The sequence below is a fragment of the Pseudorca crassidens genome, chromosome 15, assembly GCF_039906515.1.
Source record: "Pseudorca crassidens isolate mPseCra1 chromosome 15, mPseCra1.hap1, whole genome shotgun sequence".
In the NCBI taxonomy this organism is placed as follows: Eukaryota; Metazoa; Chordata; class Mammalia; order Artiodactyla; family Delphinidae; genus Pseudorca; species Pseudorca crassidens.
The window spans coordinates 13,558,814-13,577,117 of NC_090310.1; the positions used below are offsets into that span (position 1 = coordinate 13,558,814).

General features: G+C 44.4%; 1 protein-coding gene across 6 annotated transcripts in view; it reads right to left on the reverse strand.

The window, feature by feature from the left end:
• Positions 1-18,304, reverse strand: part of CALN1 (calneuron 1) — a 470,898-nt gene that overhangs the window by 14,588 nt on the left and 438,006 nt on the right. For all 6 annotated transcript variants that reach the window (XM_067705969.1, XM_067705966.1, XM_067705965.1 and 3 more), the window contains one exon: positions 5,755-5,911. In XM_067705969.1, the coding sequence (XP_067562070.1) occupies positions 5,755-5,911 (157 nt within the window). The remainder of the gene's footprint in view (positions 1-5,754; positions 5,912-18,304) is intronic.

Below are 18,304 nucleotides of genomic sequence, written 5' to 3' on the forward strand. Positions count from 1 at the left end.
AAGTGCCTTACTCAAGTGACCTATAGGTGGTGAGGCAGGATTTGAAGCCAGCCCTGTCCAGAGTGCAGAGCTGGAATTCTTAGATATCATGCCTATAGCTCTCCAGGTCTGTATCTTGTATTTCAGAATCCCTTCACTCCTCACTCATGGCTCCAGAAAACTTTCCTACAGGTTTGCTTTGATAGGTCCCCAACTAGAAGAAAAATCCTTTTTTGTCCGAAGCCCCAACTTTCTTTCAAACTGTCTCTTGTCTCACCACCTGCCGTGGACCTCACCTACGCCTTAACCTCCTACATCTACCCCAGGAGAACAGGTTTTATTTCAGGAAAGTCACGGCACCTGGTGAGCTGGGAGCAGATGGTGTGGATGACACATCATGCCCTTTTCAGTTGAATGGGCATGAAATGCCCAAGGCGTACGGCCAGGTGATGAGCCAGGTCTCCCAATCCAGGTGTGCACTTGACATCCCGACAGAAACATTGCGACTTCAGCAGGGATGGCTTGAGCTGGAGCCCTGGGACATGGCTGCAAAATTCTTTCTCACCTTCCAAGGAGCCCAGAAATGTTTGAATCTAGATATGACCACCGTTGTCCAATCTTTGCATCATCGGACAAAGGAAAAAAATAAGGCTCAGAGAGTTTTAAAATGAGTTCCCAGGGTCACACAGCTAGTCTACACAGGGCAGGCAACAGAACCCACAGGACTGCACAGGGGTGCTCTGGGGGCTACCTGGCCTGGGTCACCCCTCTGACATTTGTTTCTCTTGTCCATCATACTGAATGGTACAGAGCAGCTTTGCCGTGTCTTTCACAGAAACTATTTATTCCCCAGTTGATGATTTCTGCTTGATTTCCGTCTCCCGTGCATGTTGTCAGAAGCCTACAAAGCCCTGACAGCTGGTATTCCATTTAGGGACAAGCCTTGGGGGACGCATCCTGAAAGGGCTCACACACAGATCTTACTGCACGTCTACTTGACTTCCAAATATAATGTGATTTCACTGGCGACGAAATGGAAAAGGAGTGAGGATGATGAAGAGTCGTTCTGTAAAGAGTCTTTGAAACGCCTAAGCGCGGGGAAATGACCCAGGGCCACTAAAGGGGAGCCAGGGCGGGGTTCGGTCAGGTGCACCTAGATTTGGAGCCTTACTCGCAGTTTGACTTCGGACAAATGACTCCATCTTGCTGAGCCTCAGTTCCCTCATCTGTCCCACAGGAACCACAGAACTGATCTCTCAGGCCGTGCTGACAGGTCGGTCTAATGTGTTAACAAATGACCAGCACTTGGGAAGCACGCCAGACAGCTTTCCCTCATCCCTTTCCTCCTGGACTTAGTACATAACATAATTTATCCTAAGAACACTTAATAAGGATCTGGTGACAGGCAAATAGATGATTCAATCACAAGACCACTTAGTTTCACAGATGTCAGCGACTGGAACCAAATAATAAAATGTGAAATTCGTCTCTCAGTGTCACTGAGCTTATGTTCTCCAAAATCAAAACAGCTGGTGATTACAAGTGGTCCAACGGAAGCAAACCAGCTTAAACCTCTCTTATTTAGCATGGATGGTGATGGGGCATTGTGGGTAGTCACGTAATCTTGCATCTGACCCATTTGATAAGACATTAGTACATCAGGCATAATCTATCTTAGTAAAGGACTTTAAAAAAATGTCTGAGGGATTGGAAGGGTCTGGAAGTCCAACTTTTAGTGAAATATTCTCATTGGATTGGGGACACACAGGCTGCCCACCAGTGGGTAACACCAGAGAGCCCCTGAATTGAGTGGGGTTAAGTGAGCTCTTGCCCAAAGCACCCAGCACATGGGTGACACCTGGTCAAGTGTCTGACTCAAGTTGATGATTTTCCACTTGGAAACCAGGTGTGAATGAAGGAAAAGTCCACTTCAGAATCCTTGCATTAGATTCTTCTAGCTTCTAGTCTCTTCTCTGCCTTCCCAGGGGCTTCTGTAGGTGACTTCTCTTGGTGCTCTAGGAAAGTGCATTCTATCCATGGTGTGACACCCCGATTCAGGACTTCCTGAAGAAGTCAGGAAAGCTTTCCTTACATGTAACTTGGAATTTCATCCTATTTCCTCTTGTCCTTTCCTTGGGAGAAGACGGAAAATGTAACGCCTACCTATGATCACAGAGCCCTACGCACCATAAAGATTAGGCAGATCAGACTGTGTGAGGGGCTCTGTGTATGTGTGTGTGTGCGCGTGTTGTTTGTATTAACCTAAAAACCCAATAAATAAAACAAAATCAAGGCAAAATGAAAACTAAAAAGAAGACAAAAAAATCCCTCAAACCTCTCCCATCAGGGGTCCCACACCCTTTGGGCCCCTGGCCTATTTCTCCGTTCTTTATTCTTCCATTCACGTGGAAGGAATAATCAATACTTCCCGACTTAATGGACAGAATCCGAACACCTTTGTGAAAGTATCAGACCCAAGATTTATAAAAGTGAAAAATATAATCATTGACATAGAATGATGCTGATGGCCTTTGGGAGCCCTCCTGTTAATTTCTAACGGACACACGCTGCAGCATTTTCAAGCCTCTTCCTCACTCCAGAAGCCCCAGCTTTGCTGAACTCGAGGACATCTGGCGTGGGCTTCTTCAACTTCCGACTCTGCTACAGAGTGCCTGTGTCTCTGGCCATCGCCTCCGTCTTTGCTCAGAGACCGATGTGCCCTTTCACTGTTTTAAGGCAAAGCCTTCTTACATCTTTAGGTGTAATAGGTCCTTACACCTTGATTCCTTCCTCTGACACCAAATAGAGCAGAATTTCCAAGCGCCATGGATCACCCAGCTTTATAGGCGAGCTAATCAGCAGGGGAACATATTTGCTGCGGCAGAGCTCTCAGAAGAGCAGGAGAGAGCTTCCTGAGTGGGGAGCAGAAAGAGTGGAGGTGGCCTGAGGGGGGGCTCTGGGGCCTGGGGGAAATGTCCCAGCTCCCGTTCCCCCATCGGTCATTTGGGGTTGCAGAGAAGATAAAATTTGGAGAGAGAAAGAGTTCCATTGCTGGGACTTCCCTGGTGGTCCAATGGTTAAGACTCTGCACTTCCACTGCAGGGGCGGGTGGGTTTGATCCCCGGCCGGAGAACTAAGATCCCGCATGCCTCGTGGTGCATGGCCAAATAAAAGAAAAAAAAGTTCCATCATTGAAAGAAGGAAAGGCAATCACCTCGTCCCTACAGAGTTAGATGCTGGATTGACCAAGATGTGGGACGGTGCCGGCTGGCAGGTGGGAGGGGGATTCTGAAATGTCAGCGAGGCCTTGGCTGAAGTGTCTGAACAGGCGAGGGGCAGCCTGGGTCAAGGGCGAGAGCAGACAGGAAGGAGTTGATCACTGGGGCGACGGGGCAGCCCAAACAGCTGGAGGCCGAGAAGATTTAGGAAGCACAAGCCATGCACCTACGCCATCAGACATCGGTAGAAGCAGGGAGAGGCTCAAACTGCCAGTAGCTCCCCGTTTGTGGGCAGCAGGCATGGGGGAAAGATGGAAGGGAGAAGGCCAAGGTCACCACAAGGTCTCAAATGGACTCTCTCAGTCCTAGGGCACCAGGGTGAATTCTGTGTCTGTGCGTCCATCTCTTCCCAGACTCCTTTGCCCTGAGTAAAATCAGGGAGCCCCTTTCCTGAATCTGGAGAGAGCTGTGGGCATCAAAATACATGCACTGGTGACTTCGGTCATATCCGAGATGGGAAAAATCTTACACCTAAACGCAAACACAATGAGGTTATGTTTGGGGTCAAAAAGCGCTGATGTATTTTAAAAACCCTCTCTGACATGAAAATCTGTAAAAGGGATTATGTAATCAAGCTCACAGAGGTCATTCAAGAAATCAAGGTGTGAGTTACAAATAGTATTCCTTTTATTAAATAAGATCATGAATTTTAAAGCACAGTGTCTGGCCCTTATCAATCACCCCCAAACGGTAAGTGTTGCTAATGCTATATGTACTAATCACTAAAGCAGGCCCAGGAAGACTTCTATTTGGAAAGCCCTACGTCAGCTGTTTATTTGATTAATAGATGAGCTTTTGAGTAATGAAAGGACAGTGCTTAGAGTTCAGACTATTTCCCAGGGCAGTCTGACCTTTCTGAAAGTACTAAGACTTGTGACATTTCTCTGAATAAAGCACCAATCCATGAACATAGGCTCTTGTGGAAAAGGCAGGGCTCAGAAATACTCTTCCTACTCATTTCAAGAGTGTGTCTCACAGCAGGGCGACTAGAGCCCCCAAACACTTCTACTGTTTGAGCACTGAGTCTGCCAGCTAAAATCAAGATGGAACGGAGAAGCCAGGCCTGCTGTTTTCTCAAATTTTAATCCAATCCCTGCCCTCTTCACCCGTCCTCGTCCTCCCAATTCCCCTGCCTGCCCGGCTGCAGACGGCGTTGGCTGTGACCTTCTCGCCCTTGTGTGGTCCCTGCGGCTCCAACTCCAAACGCAGACGTTGATGCTATGGTCCAAGTCCCAAGCAGGGCGACCAAGGCACCTTCTGGACCACAGCTGGGTTTTGTTTGCTGTACACAGCACTTTTGAACATTTTCACTGTGAACGCCTTTACCAGGAGGCATTGCTGTCAAGTTGACCCCGATCCCACCACTTCCCATTTACCTGACTTGAGTTAATTCTGTCACCTCGGGGTAGAAGCCACCTCCCGTTTCCTGTAGCAGTTCAGCCCTCACAGGGCCCACGGACGCCCAGGTCTGGATGTACCACTGTGTCCACCTAGACAAGCTCAGCCCCGCGTTGTCTGCCTGTCGTGGGCCTCGGCTGATTCTAACACAGCAGCTCCCAAACCAAAGAACCAAATTCCATTCTGGTGTCTATGTGACAGCTCACCATCTGTACACATTGGCTTGTTGGAATGTTCAGAAAAAAAGAACCGAAAAAAACAGTAGACCTTTTAAAGAAGTCTCAACCTTAAATAAGTTAAAAATTGCCCGTAGCCTGCTATGCTGTTTTAAGGTAATGAAAAAAACTTCTGTACATCAGAGCTGTTAAAGCAGCTCTGATTTTCAAAGTTGGAAAGAGGGAGTCAATTATTTAACTTCCCTGGAACTCTCTACTGATTAGGGAATAAGGTAGCCTTTTTTTTTTTTTTTTTTTTAAAGCTTTCCTTCGTGAGTCCAAGAAAAATGACCTCTCACGGGTCTCTGTTTTGGACACAGGAGAACCTTATTTTCTTGGTGAAGTTCATGAGAGTTTTTTCATGAGCAGGGCTTTTATGGGCCAGTGTATATTCAGAGAGCATAGAATGGAGGTAATTCATTCATTCCTAAGGATCCTGTGAAGTAGGTGTAATTATCCTGGTGTTTATAGGTGAGGAAACTCATTCAGAGAAGATACACCCCTTGCCCAAGGTCACACAATTAGCCACTGGACTTGACCCAGGTTTGCAGATAGCTCAAACAGCCTCCTTACATCACCCCACGCAGCCCCCACTAAATAAAGGCCAACACCACAAAGCCACTCAAGTCACAGACCTCAGGGTCACCGGAGGAAGGAAGGGTCAATACAGGTCTTGCAAAAATGCAGAGTTGGGGGAAAAAAGCAGAAAAAAAAGAAACCTACTACATCTTGGCAAAAAGGATCTTTTAACCTCGGTCCTGGATTTGTGGCTTCCGTCCAAGGCCACTTCGGCCCAAGAGACTGTAAACCCATTTTTCATACAGAGGATGTGGAACGGCCGGCCTATCCCAGACCAGGTAGAGAGCAGAAGCAGAGGTACCTACCGCCCTCAAACTCCGTCTGGCAGTTCCCCGAGGTCTCATTCAGGCTCTCTTCCTCGTTGATGATGATGTTCTCAATGTCCTTCATCGTTAAGTGGTCCCGGAAGGCGTGATAGAGGATGTGCTTCAGCTCTTCCAGAGTTATCCTCTGCATGTCGAACTGTGGAGATAAAGAGGAGTGAGAGGGGGACTTCCCTGGTGGCACAGTGGTTAAGAATCCACCTGCCAGTGCAGAGGACATGGGTTCGAGCCCTGGTCCGGGAAGATCCCACATGCCACGGAGCAACTAAGCCCGTGAGCCCCACAACTGCTGAGCCTATGCTCTAGAGCCCGTGAGCCACAACTACTAAGCCCGCGACCCACAACTACTGAGCCAGTGTGCCACAACTACTGAAGCCCACACGCCTAGAGCCCGTGCTCCGCAACAAAAGAAGCCACCGCAATGAGAAGCCTGTGCACCGCAACAAAGAGTAGACCCCACTCGCTGCAACTAGAGAAAGCCTGCGCGCAGCAACAAAGACCCAAGGCAGCCAAAAATCAATCAATCAATTTACAAAAAAAAGAGAGGAGTGAGAGGGTCTGGGGCACTTGGGGGTGAGAATTTGGCTTGGGGCATGACCAGCAAGCCCTAAGTCTTCCTACAGAGATTTGTCCCAGCTTTTCAAGACATCAGATGAGCAGTTTTCTGCCACGCTCAGCTCCAAGCACACTTGTGAACTTGCAGGAACTTCTCGGGAATTCAAGGAATGCGATTCCCCCCTCAGTAGAGAATCTTGGAGAAAAAGATGCCACCTGCTAGTTTGGTTTCCTACTCATCCAGCCATCTGCTGTCACCCCTCCACACCTCATGTACTTTGGAGTGTGTCACACTTCAGACAATGCATATGTCTCTAGAAAGTTTTAAATCTTCCAAGAAGCCAGCATGTGTCTTGCTCTAACAAGATAAAATGCACGTTCCAAGCCATGTTTATGAGGAAGAACAGCTGAAAAAAAGGGTGTAGCGTTTCCACCTGTGTTCTTCCGCTACCAGGCAGAAGGTTTGCTTTTCCGCTCCATTTCTATCAGATTTGGTCACGTCACTTTCTTGGCCAATGAAATGTGAGTAGAACTGACACAGGTCACATCGATTAACATCTTTAAGAGCCGTTGCGTGGTTCTAGCCTGTGTCCTTTTCCTTCTGTCCTACAAAGAGGCTGTTCCTTCTGTTGGGGTCCCAGAATGAGGAGAAAGTGGAGAAGATAGCCCAGAAAGGAAAAGTAATGCGAGTAACAAATGCCCTTCGTTGTAGCCATGGAGATTTGGTATAACTTGGTTTACATCAACAATATAGAAATTAGTACATAGAAATGAAAAGCTACCATAACAAAAATTCTAAAAGATGATGTATGGATTGCAGGGTCAGGAAAATAAGAAAATTGTTATTGGAGGCTGGAAAGATAACCACGCATGTTATGCAGTAACAAAACATTTGGTAAAGTTGTTGCCTGTGATAACTCAGGGCAGATACGCACTGAATGGGTAAAAAGTTTGGGACAGGGCTTCCCTGGTGGTGCAGTGGTTGAGAGTCCGCCTGCTGATGCAGGGGACGCGGGTTCGTGCCCCGGTCTGGGAGGATCCCGCGTGCCGCGGAGCGGCTGGGCCCGTGGGCCATGGCCGCTGAGCCTGCGCGTCCGGAGCCTGTGCTCCACAACGGGACAGGCCGCAGCGGTGAGAGGCCCACGTACCACAAAAAAAAAAAAAAAAAAAAAAAGTTTGAGACACAGCAGGCTCTGGTTGCAATTGGTTGCTCATCTACAAGAAAGAGATGAGCTCAGAGTGAACTAAATCAGACAGAGAAAGACAAATACTGTATGATCTCACTTACATGTGTAATCCACAAACCAACGAACCAACCCGTATTCACGGATCCAGAGAACAGATGGGTAGTTTCCAGAGGCAGGGGGGTGGGGAGTGGGTGAAATGGGTGAAGGGGGTCAAAAGGCACAAACTTCCAGTTATAAAATAAGTCCTGCAGATGTAATATCCAGCATGGTGACTATAGTTAATAACATTGTATTGTGTATTTGAAAGTTGCTATGAGAATAGATCTTAAAAGTTCTCCTCACACACAAAAAATGTGTAACTATGTGTGGTGATGGATGTTAACTAGACCTCTTGTGGTGAGCATTTCACAGTATACACAAATTTCAAATCTTTATCTTATACATAGGAAACTGATATAATGTTATATGTTAATTATACTCAATTTGAAAAAAAGGTGATGAACTCAGGAAAGAATTGATTGTTTTGCAAGCCAGAATAGAGACAACCCCAAAATTTCTGGTCTTGCAGCATTGAAAGAAGCAATTGTTTCTCATCTCCTACTAGGAAGAGATAAAATTGAGAAATGCTATAAATAACAATCCAAACCTATTAAAACAAATCAAAATGTCCCTTCTTAAAATCTCTGAATATGTTAGGCGGCTCTCCCAGAAAGCTGGTCATTAAGTTTAGAGAGAGGTATGTCTCAAAAATAATTGTGGATATTAGCAGAAACCAACTGGAGTTAAATAGCTTTTTAAAAATGACTAACTTTTTGAGAGAGCCAAGAGCAAACAGCCTGGGACTAAAAGACTATGACTGTTCAAAACTTAAAATCATCTTTGGGCTCTCAACCTTCTATGGGCACAAGCCACTTTGAGGATATAAGTTACAGAGGCCCCAAGAAGGGTATATTTTCCAATACCCCTGATAGGGATAGAGTAGGATAATTAAATAGTCAGTTTAGAAATCTCACTAGGGGATTAAGACAGAAAAGGAATTTTAAGGGAGTTTGGGAGACTGTTGTAAGCGAATAACCACTCAAGAAAAGAATCCAGTAACCTAGCAACAAGCTACTCTACCTTGAAAGACCAGGAGCATCCAAGTGCCAGACACACTCAAGCCACAAACCCTGATATTTAAAACACAAGACAATAGATACGGGATGTGAATCCTGTTACGTAAACTCAGAGAGTTAAGAGTCCTTGAAGAGTAGCAGTTCTGCATGTGGCCAGGACAGAAATATAGGTGAAAGGGGAAAGAAACTAGGTGAAAGGGGACATTATACCAAAACCTGAGATAAATTACCATATTTTAGTAATATATATATGATCTAAATAGCACCATGACATCTGCCCAAGAATGAGGAAGAGGTGGTCTTCTCTCCTCCTCACTTTTTATTTGATTATAAAAATGTAGCCCTCTTTGTTCTCAGGGCTGTGTTCCCTTGCCAGCCCACTTGTATCTCCCACAAGCGTCCTATGCTAATAAACTCACTCTTGGCCTGCCGCTTTGCCTCACACTGAGTTCTTTCTGTGATGAGGCAAAAGAACCTGAGCTCCAGTAAGTCCTGACACCAGGTGAGTGGTTTTAATCAAAAGACAGCCATCATCAAAAAATCTACAAACAATAAATGCTGGAGAGGGTGTGGAGAAAAGGGAACTCTCTTGCACTGTTGGTGGGAATGTAAATTGATACAGTCACTATGGAGAACAGTATGGAGGTTCCTTAAAAAACTAAAAATAGAACTACCATATGACCCAGCAATCCCACTACTGGGCCTATACCCAGAAAAAAACATAATTCAAAAAGAGTCATGTACCCCAATGTTCATTGCAGCTCTATTTACAATAGCCAGGACATGGAAGCAACCTAAGTGTCCATCGGCAGATGAATGGATAAAGAAGATGTGGCACATGTATACAATGGAATATTACCCAGCCATAAAAAGAAACAAAATTGAGTTATTTGTAGTGAGGTGGATGGACCTAGAGTCTGTCATACAGAGTGAAGTAAGTCAGAAAGAGAAAAGCAAATACTGTATGCTAACACATGTATATGATCTAAAAAAAAAAAAAAAGGTCATGAAGAACCTAGGGGCAAGACGGGAATAAAGACGCAGACCTACTAGAGAATACACTTAAGGACACGGGGTGGGGAAGGGTAAGCTGGGACAAAGTGAGAGAGTGGTAGTGTATACATGGAAATATATACACTACCAAATGTAAAATAGATGGCTAGTGGGAAGCAGCCGCATAGCACAGGGAGATCAGCTCGGTGCTTTGTGACCACCTAGAGGGGTGGGATAGGGAGGGTGGGAGGGAGGGAGACGCAAGAGGGAAGAGATATGGGAACATATGTATATCTGATTCACTTTGTTATAAAGCAGAAACTAACACACCAATGTAAAGCAATTATACTCCAATAAAGATGTAAAAAAAATTAATTAATTAAATAAATTTTAAAAAGAAAAGAAAAAGAGAGAAGGAAAAATGGAGATTCCAGAAATCTATAGTTTTCCTTTTATTTGGTTCTCTGGGTCATGTTTTAATGTGAGGGTATTAATACTTAAGCAAAATCAGTTGAGTAGAATTCCATGTTTTCTGCATTGTCAGAATAGAGCTGTCTTTTACAAGTTTGAAAGAAATCACTATAAAACAATATGGCACAATGCCAACAAGTATTTCTTCCATGGTGATGAATCCATTGAGCTTGTAAATTTTTCTTGAGTCAATTTTGATTTTTTTTTTTTTTTTGCGGTACGCGGGCCTCTCACTGCTGTGGCCTCTCCTGTTGCGGAGCACAGGCTCCGGGCACGCAGGCTCAGCGGCCACAGCTCACGGGCCTAGCCGCTCCGCGGCACGCAGGATCTTCCCGGACCGGGGCACGAACCCATATCCCCTGCATCAGCAGGTGGACTCTCAACCGCTGCGCCACTAGGGAAACCCTGAGTCAATTTTGAAATCACGTCCTTTTTCAGAAAACCAGCCAAAAGATTTTCATCACTGTTAGCATGTAACTATGCACAACAGTTCCACAATTTTAAATTTCTCTCAATGCTTCTTCTATCCCATTTGGTATTTTTAACCCTATTTGTTTTTCTTTCCTCCAGGTTTGATTTTTGTTGTTTTATTCTGTTTTTAGTGAATCTTGGTTAAAGATCCACTTTAGCCTGTACAGCTGCTATTTTTAGGAACCTAAGGAGTCTTCCCTTCTGGTAAAATCTCTGTAGAGTCAATTACACAAATACAGTTATTAATTATATTAATATCCTTATTAATTATATTATGTAGTCTCACAATTATCATCTGTATCTCGTATAAGCTTAGTTTCTGGGGATGACTTGATGTGTCAAAGACCATGAGTAACACACTGCAGTCTGTGGAAAATAACTGCATCTCCACAAATTGTTCTTTTAGTCCTAATATTTTCTAAACGAGGCTATCCTTTACAGCAGAAAGATGGATTTCCTCATTCAACAAATGGTTATGGAGGCTGACTCCACACCAGACACTGTGATGGAGACACAAAGGTGAGCGAGATGTTGATTGCTTTCAAAAGACAAGCAAATGAGTGATTTTAATTCAGTGGGATAACTCGCTGTGAAGGGCCACCCAGGATGGCTTGGAAACCCCTGGGGAATATAAAAGCTCACAGGTCCATCAAACGGCCACGTGTTGAGTTTGGAGCAGGAGAAGGTGGTCAGGATGAGATGAGAGCTGTGGGCAGGGTGCGAGTCAATAAAGGCCATGGAGAGGAGCTTGGTGGTGGTGGTTGTTTTTATTGGAGTAGAGTTGCTTTACAATGTTGTGTTAGTTTCAGATGTACAGCAAAGTGATTCAGTTATATATATCTATATATTCTTTTTCAGGTTCTTTTTCATTATAGGTTATTACAAGATATTGAATATAGTTCCCTGTGCTATGCAGTAGGTCCTTGTTATTTTATATTTAGTAGTGTGCCTCTGTGAATCCCAGACTCCTAATATATCCCTCCCCCTCCTCTTTCCCCTTTGGTAACCATAAGTTTGTTTTCTCTGTCTGTGAGTCTGTTTCTGTTTTGTAAATAAGTTCATGTGTGTCATTTTTTTTTTTTAAGATTCCACATATACGTGATAACTTGTCTTTCTCTGTCTGACTTGCTTCACTTACTAGGATAATCTCAAGGTCCATCCACAGCCTGGTTGTTTTTTGCTTGTTTGCTTTTACTTTTTCATTGTGGTAGAATATACATAACACACATTTACCATTTTATCCATTTTTAAGGGTCCAGTTCAGTGGCATTAAGTACATTCACATTGTTGTGCAACCATCACGACCGGCAGTCTCCAGAGCTTTTTTTATTTTCCCCAGCTGAAACTCCTTACCCATTAAACACTATCTCCCCATCCCCCCCACCCCCGCCCCGCCCCCAGGCTCTGGCAGTCACCATTCTACTTTCTGTAAATAGCCAAATGTGCATTTGACTGCTCTAGGTCCCTCGTGGAAGTGGAACTGTACAGTATTTGTCCTTTTGTGACTGGTTAATTTTGCTTGGGTCATGTCTGCAAGGATCATCAATGTCGTAGTGTTTATTCCTCTTTGAGGTTGAACAATATTCCATCGTATGTATACTTTGTTTCTCTATTTATCCATCCCTGAATACTGGTATTGCTTCTGCCTTGTGGCTGTTACTGCTATGAATGTAAGTGTCCAAGCCTCTGCTCGTGTCCCTGTTTTCAGTTTTTTGGGGTATGTACCTAGAATGGGAATTGCCAAATCAATGGTAATTCTATGCTTAATTTTTTGAGGAATGGAGCTTAGTTTTACCTTTTGGGTAGGATGGGGTGCCACGAAAGGATTTTCAACAGAGAACTTACTTCATCATGATTGAGCCTGAGAAAAATTACCCTTTGCCGGCACAAGCTGCAAGATGACCGGAGGGAAGGCTATTGAAATAACAGGTTTAGAAACTATGGTGGTGTTGAAGTAGCCTGCCAGGCCCAAGATGAAGACAATTCTGCCCCGGGGTGTCACGCCAGCAAACCAAAACCTAGATAACTTTTATGTCCCTGTAAACACTCCTCTTGACCAGAAACACCGTATGTCCAGTCGGCCAACTCCCAAATGCCAATCCAACTCCGGGCTTTCTCACGCCAAACAAGGGTGACCTTGTGACCCCAGCCAATCAAATATTTTCTGTTTTTTCTCTTCTTTTTTCTTTATTCTTTGTCCTATAAGAGCTTCCTGCCTTCTACCCCATTTTGCAGTTCTCGGAATGGAGCCTGTCCGCTTCGTGAAATGTTAAATAAAGTTTGCTGATATGGCCGAAATTGTCTTCTTTAATCATTTTTTAACTGTGGACTGTGGCGACAGAGAGCATTCAAGAGCCGTGTAAGAGAGTTTGACAAGATGACTCGTGTGTGGAGGGTGAAGCTCAGTGAACCAATCAGGATCACACCTGGGTTTTACGTTCAGCGGAATGGGAACAGAGGAAGAAAAGTCTTGGAGAAAAAGGTGACGTGAAATTATGGATGTGTGCATTGGCGGTTCTGGAACAGCCCAGGAGGCAGTAGGATGTACAAATATGGGCTAATGACCTGGAAGTCACTTGCATACAGATGATAATAAAAGTCATCAGAAAAGATGGTAACACCTGGGAAGAGTGTCCTGGGTACGAAAAAGCCCAGGAAAGGCGCTGGGAGGATATCAAGATAAACGGATGGGCAGCCTCCCTTACAGAATGCGTGAGGTATGTGTGATATTAGGAGTTTTAGTAAGTATATATTTTGGTCTTCCGTCCATTGTTCCTGGCTCACATCTCCCCAAACCCTTGGAATTTCTTGTGATAAAAGCCGTAGAGCATCTTTGTCATATTTGGTTTCCTGTCCTCAGTTCCTGAAATCACATCAGAGCCATAAATGGGCGTCTCATTATTCATAACAAGCCCCTTTCATCCACAACGGAGTTTATGTTAATGAGGTGACTTTTGGAAATCTTCTAAAGATGGAGGAGATGGTCACCGGAGGAATCAGTCATAAATAGAGGGTTGGAACTTTCAGTCTCATCCCCTGCTATCCAGGGAGGAGAGAGGGGCTGGAGGTTGAATCAATCACTCATGGCCAATAATTTAATCAACCATGGCTATGTCGTGAGGCCTCCATAAAAACCCAGAAGGAGGGGGTTTAGAGAGCTTCTAGGTGAGTGAACCAGAATGCATCCACGTGCTGCCATGCCAGGCCCCCACCTCCATGAGGACAGATGCCTCTTTGTTTGGGATCTCACCCTATGTATCTAGCCATTGATTTGGATCCTTTAATAGCCTTGTAATAAACTGGTAATCTAGTAAGTAAACAGATTTTCTGAGTTCTGTGAGCTGCTCTAGCAAATGAATAGAACCCAAGGGGTGGGTTGTGGGAAACTCCGATTTACAGGCCAATCAGAAGCACAGGTGAGAAGCTGGACTTGTGATTGGCTTCTGAGGTGGTGGCGTCGGGGGCAGTCTTGTGAGCTCAAGTCCTTAACTTCTGAGATCTGATATAGTCTCTGGGTAGAGAGTGTCAAAACTGAGTTGAACTGTAGAACACCCAGCTGGTGATGGAGAATTGCTTGGTGGTGTGGGGAAAACACCCACACATTGGAATTGGGTACAGAATTGTACTGTGCGTTGCTATCAATATACACAATCTGTCATTAAAAAATATTTAAGTGCCTTCTATTGGAAAAAGCATCTGTTTATACATCAATACGGCTGTGCTTGCTTTCTTTCTGTGTGCATTTTCCATTAAACATCTCTCCTTTGGTTTTTAAACTTTCTGTGTTATATTATACACATGTCTTTTTAAAAAGGTATGTCTCTTGGGAGGGATAAATTAGGATTTGGGGATTCAAATATACACACTACTATATATAAAATCATAACCAACAAGGACCTACTGTATAGCACAGAGAACTATACTCAATATCTTGTAATAACCTATAGTGGAAAATAATCTAAAAAAGAATATATATATGATATACACACATTTCATATATATGTATATATATACATACATATATATACTCACACATAACTGAATCACTTTGCTGTACATCTGAAACACAACACTGTAAATCAACTATATTTCAATAAAAGTTTTTTATAAACTTCAAAAAAAGGTATGTCTCATAAAGGGAATGTACATTTCTTACAAAGAGAATAGAGTTGGAGTTTTAAAAAATCTAACGTGAGATTCTTTGCCTTCCAATGGTGGAGTCTAGTTACATTTTCATATATTGTTATAAACATGTTTGGCTGTACTTCTGTTAGTTCACCTCCTGCTTTCTAGCCTTCAGACCTTCCTTAGGTTTTCCTTGCCTTTTGTCTTTTGAAAAAAGAAAACCCTACAGTTGTCCTAGTTTTGATTATAGTGGTGGATATCTTTCCATTTATCAACTGCATTACTTAAGCCATAATTTCTTATATTATCAAATTCAAGAAATTAAACTGCATTTTCTCATCTTTCCTTACATATGATAAGAAGATTTATAAACCTTCATGTTCCTGTCTCTTACCTGACACTTTATAGTCTTCATAAGTTTAATTTGAGATTTATCATGACACGTTTTCTACTATTTGCAACTTGTTCTAAAACAGTATTTGGCTTCTGCGTTTAATTTTGTAACATTTATAACAGCTACTGCTATTTCATTGTATTTAATTGACTTCAATGCTCAGTTCCATTTTTCTATGACTCTCCCAACCCTGAGTACCTGACTTCCATCCAATTATCTGCTACAAAACTTAAAAAAATAGTTTGACAATGAAGCATTTGTGAACATTACATTTTCTGAGTTCTTCTAATCTGATAATACTTCCCCATTCCCCACATCCCATGACAGACAACTTAGTTTGGTAGAAAATTCTAGAATCGCACAAAATTTCCCCTCCAAGCTCCACTGGAACTTCTCCAGTTCCAGTGCTGTTTATTGCAGGGGAGGAGCAAAGAGATTGGATGGTGGCCTAAGCTTTCACTTTGAAGATCATTTTTGTTTCTTCCTGGACACTAGTAGGAATATTTCATTAGCCGTGAAACTAAAAAAATGTTTTCCATGCTCTGCTAAACGACATGTTTTTGCATTAATCTTGGCTGGAATTTTGTGAGGTGGCTTTTTAAAAAAATTAATTAATTTATTTATTTTTGGCTGTGTTGGGTTTTCGTTTCTGTGCGAGGGCTTTCTCTAGTTGTGGCAAGCGGGGGCCACCCTTCATCTCGGTGCACGGGCCTCTCACTGTCGCGGCCTCTCTTGCTGTGAAGCACAGGCTCCGGACGCACAGGCTCAGTGGTTGTGGCTCACGGCCTAGTTGCTCCGCGGCATGTGGGATCTTCCCAGACCAGGGCTCGAACCCGTGTCCCCTGCATTAGCAGGCAGATTCTCAACCACTGCACCACGAGGGAAGCCCTGTGAAGGGGCTTTTCATTTTTACACCAATGTCATTTTCTGCCTCCTGTTTCCTGACAATCACTTTGGTTCTTGTCTTTCTCCTGTTCTATCTAATACGTTCCTTTCTCCAGAACACGAATGCTTCTTAGATTTCTATTCTTTGTTTCCAAAGTTTTCATTTTTTTCTCTAATAATTTTCATCACTTTGTTTTGTATTTCACATTACTCATTTTTTTTTTTTTTGTACTGTTAATTCTGTTCCTACTGTCTCTGGAGAAGATTTTAATTCTGCAGTGTAGTTTTGTTTCCTTCCATAATCTTATTATTTTATATTATTCATTGTCTTATGTATTTTATGATTATTTTTTTTCCTTTTGTGTCCCAGCTGCTTATGGCTGCTGCTTAAAAAAAAACAAAGATCTAAACATCTCTTGCATCACTTTTAAAGATTAAAATATTAAAGAACGTGAGACAGGCCTCTCCTACAATTCTCCCATGATTAGCTCCTCCTCTGCATTCTTTTTCTTAGGCTTGTTAAATTGTAATTAATCCAATGTTATAGTTGTTATTGTTTCTGTTTCCGAATACATAAATGAGAAACACGCGACCCAAATGCGCGACTTGCCGAAGGAGAGAGTGGCTAGGATGTTCTCGGGTCCTATTGCCCAGTGGTTGTGGGGATTTTCGCTGAGCATTGGGCACTGTGCGTGTCCACGAGCCGCTTTGTGGATACAGATTACCTCTTGCTCAGGAAGCCTGGTTCTCTTAAAGTGGGAAGATGGCTGTTCATCCTCGATTCATCTAGCCCAGTGATTCTAAAGTGTGTTCCCCGGACCAGCGGCACCAGTATCACCCAGAAACTAGCTGGAAATGCAGAAGTCCAGCCCCATCCCAGACCTGATGAATCACAGGCTTTGGGGGTGGGTCCTGGGAACCCGTATTTAACAAGCCCTCCAGAGGACTCTGATGTTAGGTTTGAACTAAGGCATATAAAGTTCTAGTCCAGAAAGAAGATCCTTCTCCCAGCACATGGCTGCCCACCATGGTGGCAAAACATCCCGGCCTTCCTGCTGTGCTTTCCAGGAATTATAGTCTCTAAGTAGGTACATAGGACCCTTCTGTGATGGCTCATAGAAGTCAGGCAGCTCTGTGGCGCCGACAGAAAAGGAAGATCATTTTCTCAAGATCCCCTCTTCTGGGGAATTGATGTAAACGATGGGGGTGTCAAAGGATTCCCCTGGCCTTTCGGGGGTCCTCTCTCCTAGTTGGACTCAGAGGGAGGAGCATGCAGGATTGGCGGCAAGCTGGACCCGCTAGACCCCCCTCCCTCCACCAGCTCAGGGGGTTCAAACAGGGGCAGCACTGGAGCCTCGGGCCCCCCAGATCTCTTTACCACTGCTCTTCCACTGGGAGTTACTTTTCTCTGTTGAACGGCCTCTGCTAGCAGCTGATGAGGCCTCTGAGGGCATGCACTGCACCTCACAGTGTTTACACCCAGTCCCTTTACAGAGCCTGGTCCCTGCTGGATGCAGGACATACGTTTGCTGAATGAATAAATGTGATTTCTCCATTTGTTCCAAAGCAAAGACTTTCCTATGCCTTCTCTCCCCACTCAGTGTTCCGCCACCAAATCCATGAGAAGGCCAGGAAGAGCTCCCAGGGCAATGAAACTTCCCATGATCAGATTCCCTATCTGTTCAATGTGAACGAGCCGGGAAATTGAATGCATTTCCCTTCTGCGGGAGGAACCTCAGGGGTGCCTGTGTCTCCAGGCAAGTCCTGAATCCTTGATGGGATGAAAGGCCCGGCCGCTGTTAGGACGGAGCTCTCTGCTGTCTCCCGGGTGCTCTGCTCTCTGAGGCCTTGGCCCCCAGGCCCCGCCCCTGCCTCCTGCTGAGACCTGCCCAGCTGGAGGCGACATCTTCCCCCGCCAGCTTTTAGGTGAATCCAAACATTTCAACTTTCACAGAAGGGATTAATATGTGGGTATCTTTGGGGCCATTATTTGAAGTGACTTTGATGACACAGTGGCTTCCTCTTCTGAGAGAAGGATGAGCTGAATAAGCAGTGGGACAAGCCCATGTTTATTCTTTTCTCTGCCCATCATCAAAAGGCATGATGCCACAGAGAAAGAGGGCTGCAGGGAAGCTCAGTGGGTCAGAGCTTCCCAGCCAGGGGGTGGAATTGGTTACAGTTTGCCACGGTGGTGACCCCTATACTCTGGGGCATTTGGACAGGATCTCGGGCAGAGTCCCATCCACATGGCTCATCCATTTATCTGGGTGCAGCATAAAAATATAGCCATCTTCTAAGTGCCCTGAGCATCAATGCGGCAAGGTCACGCAAGGTCA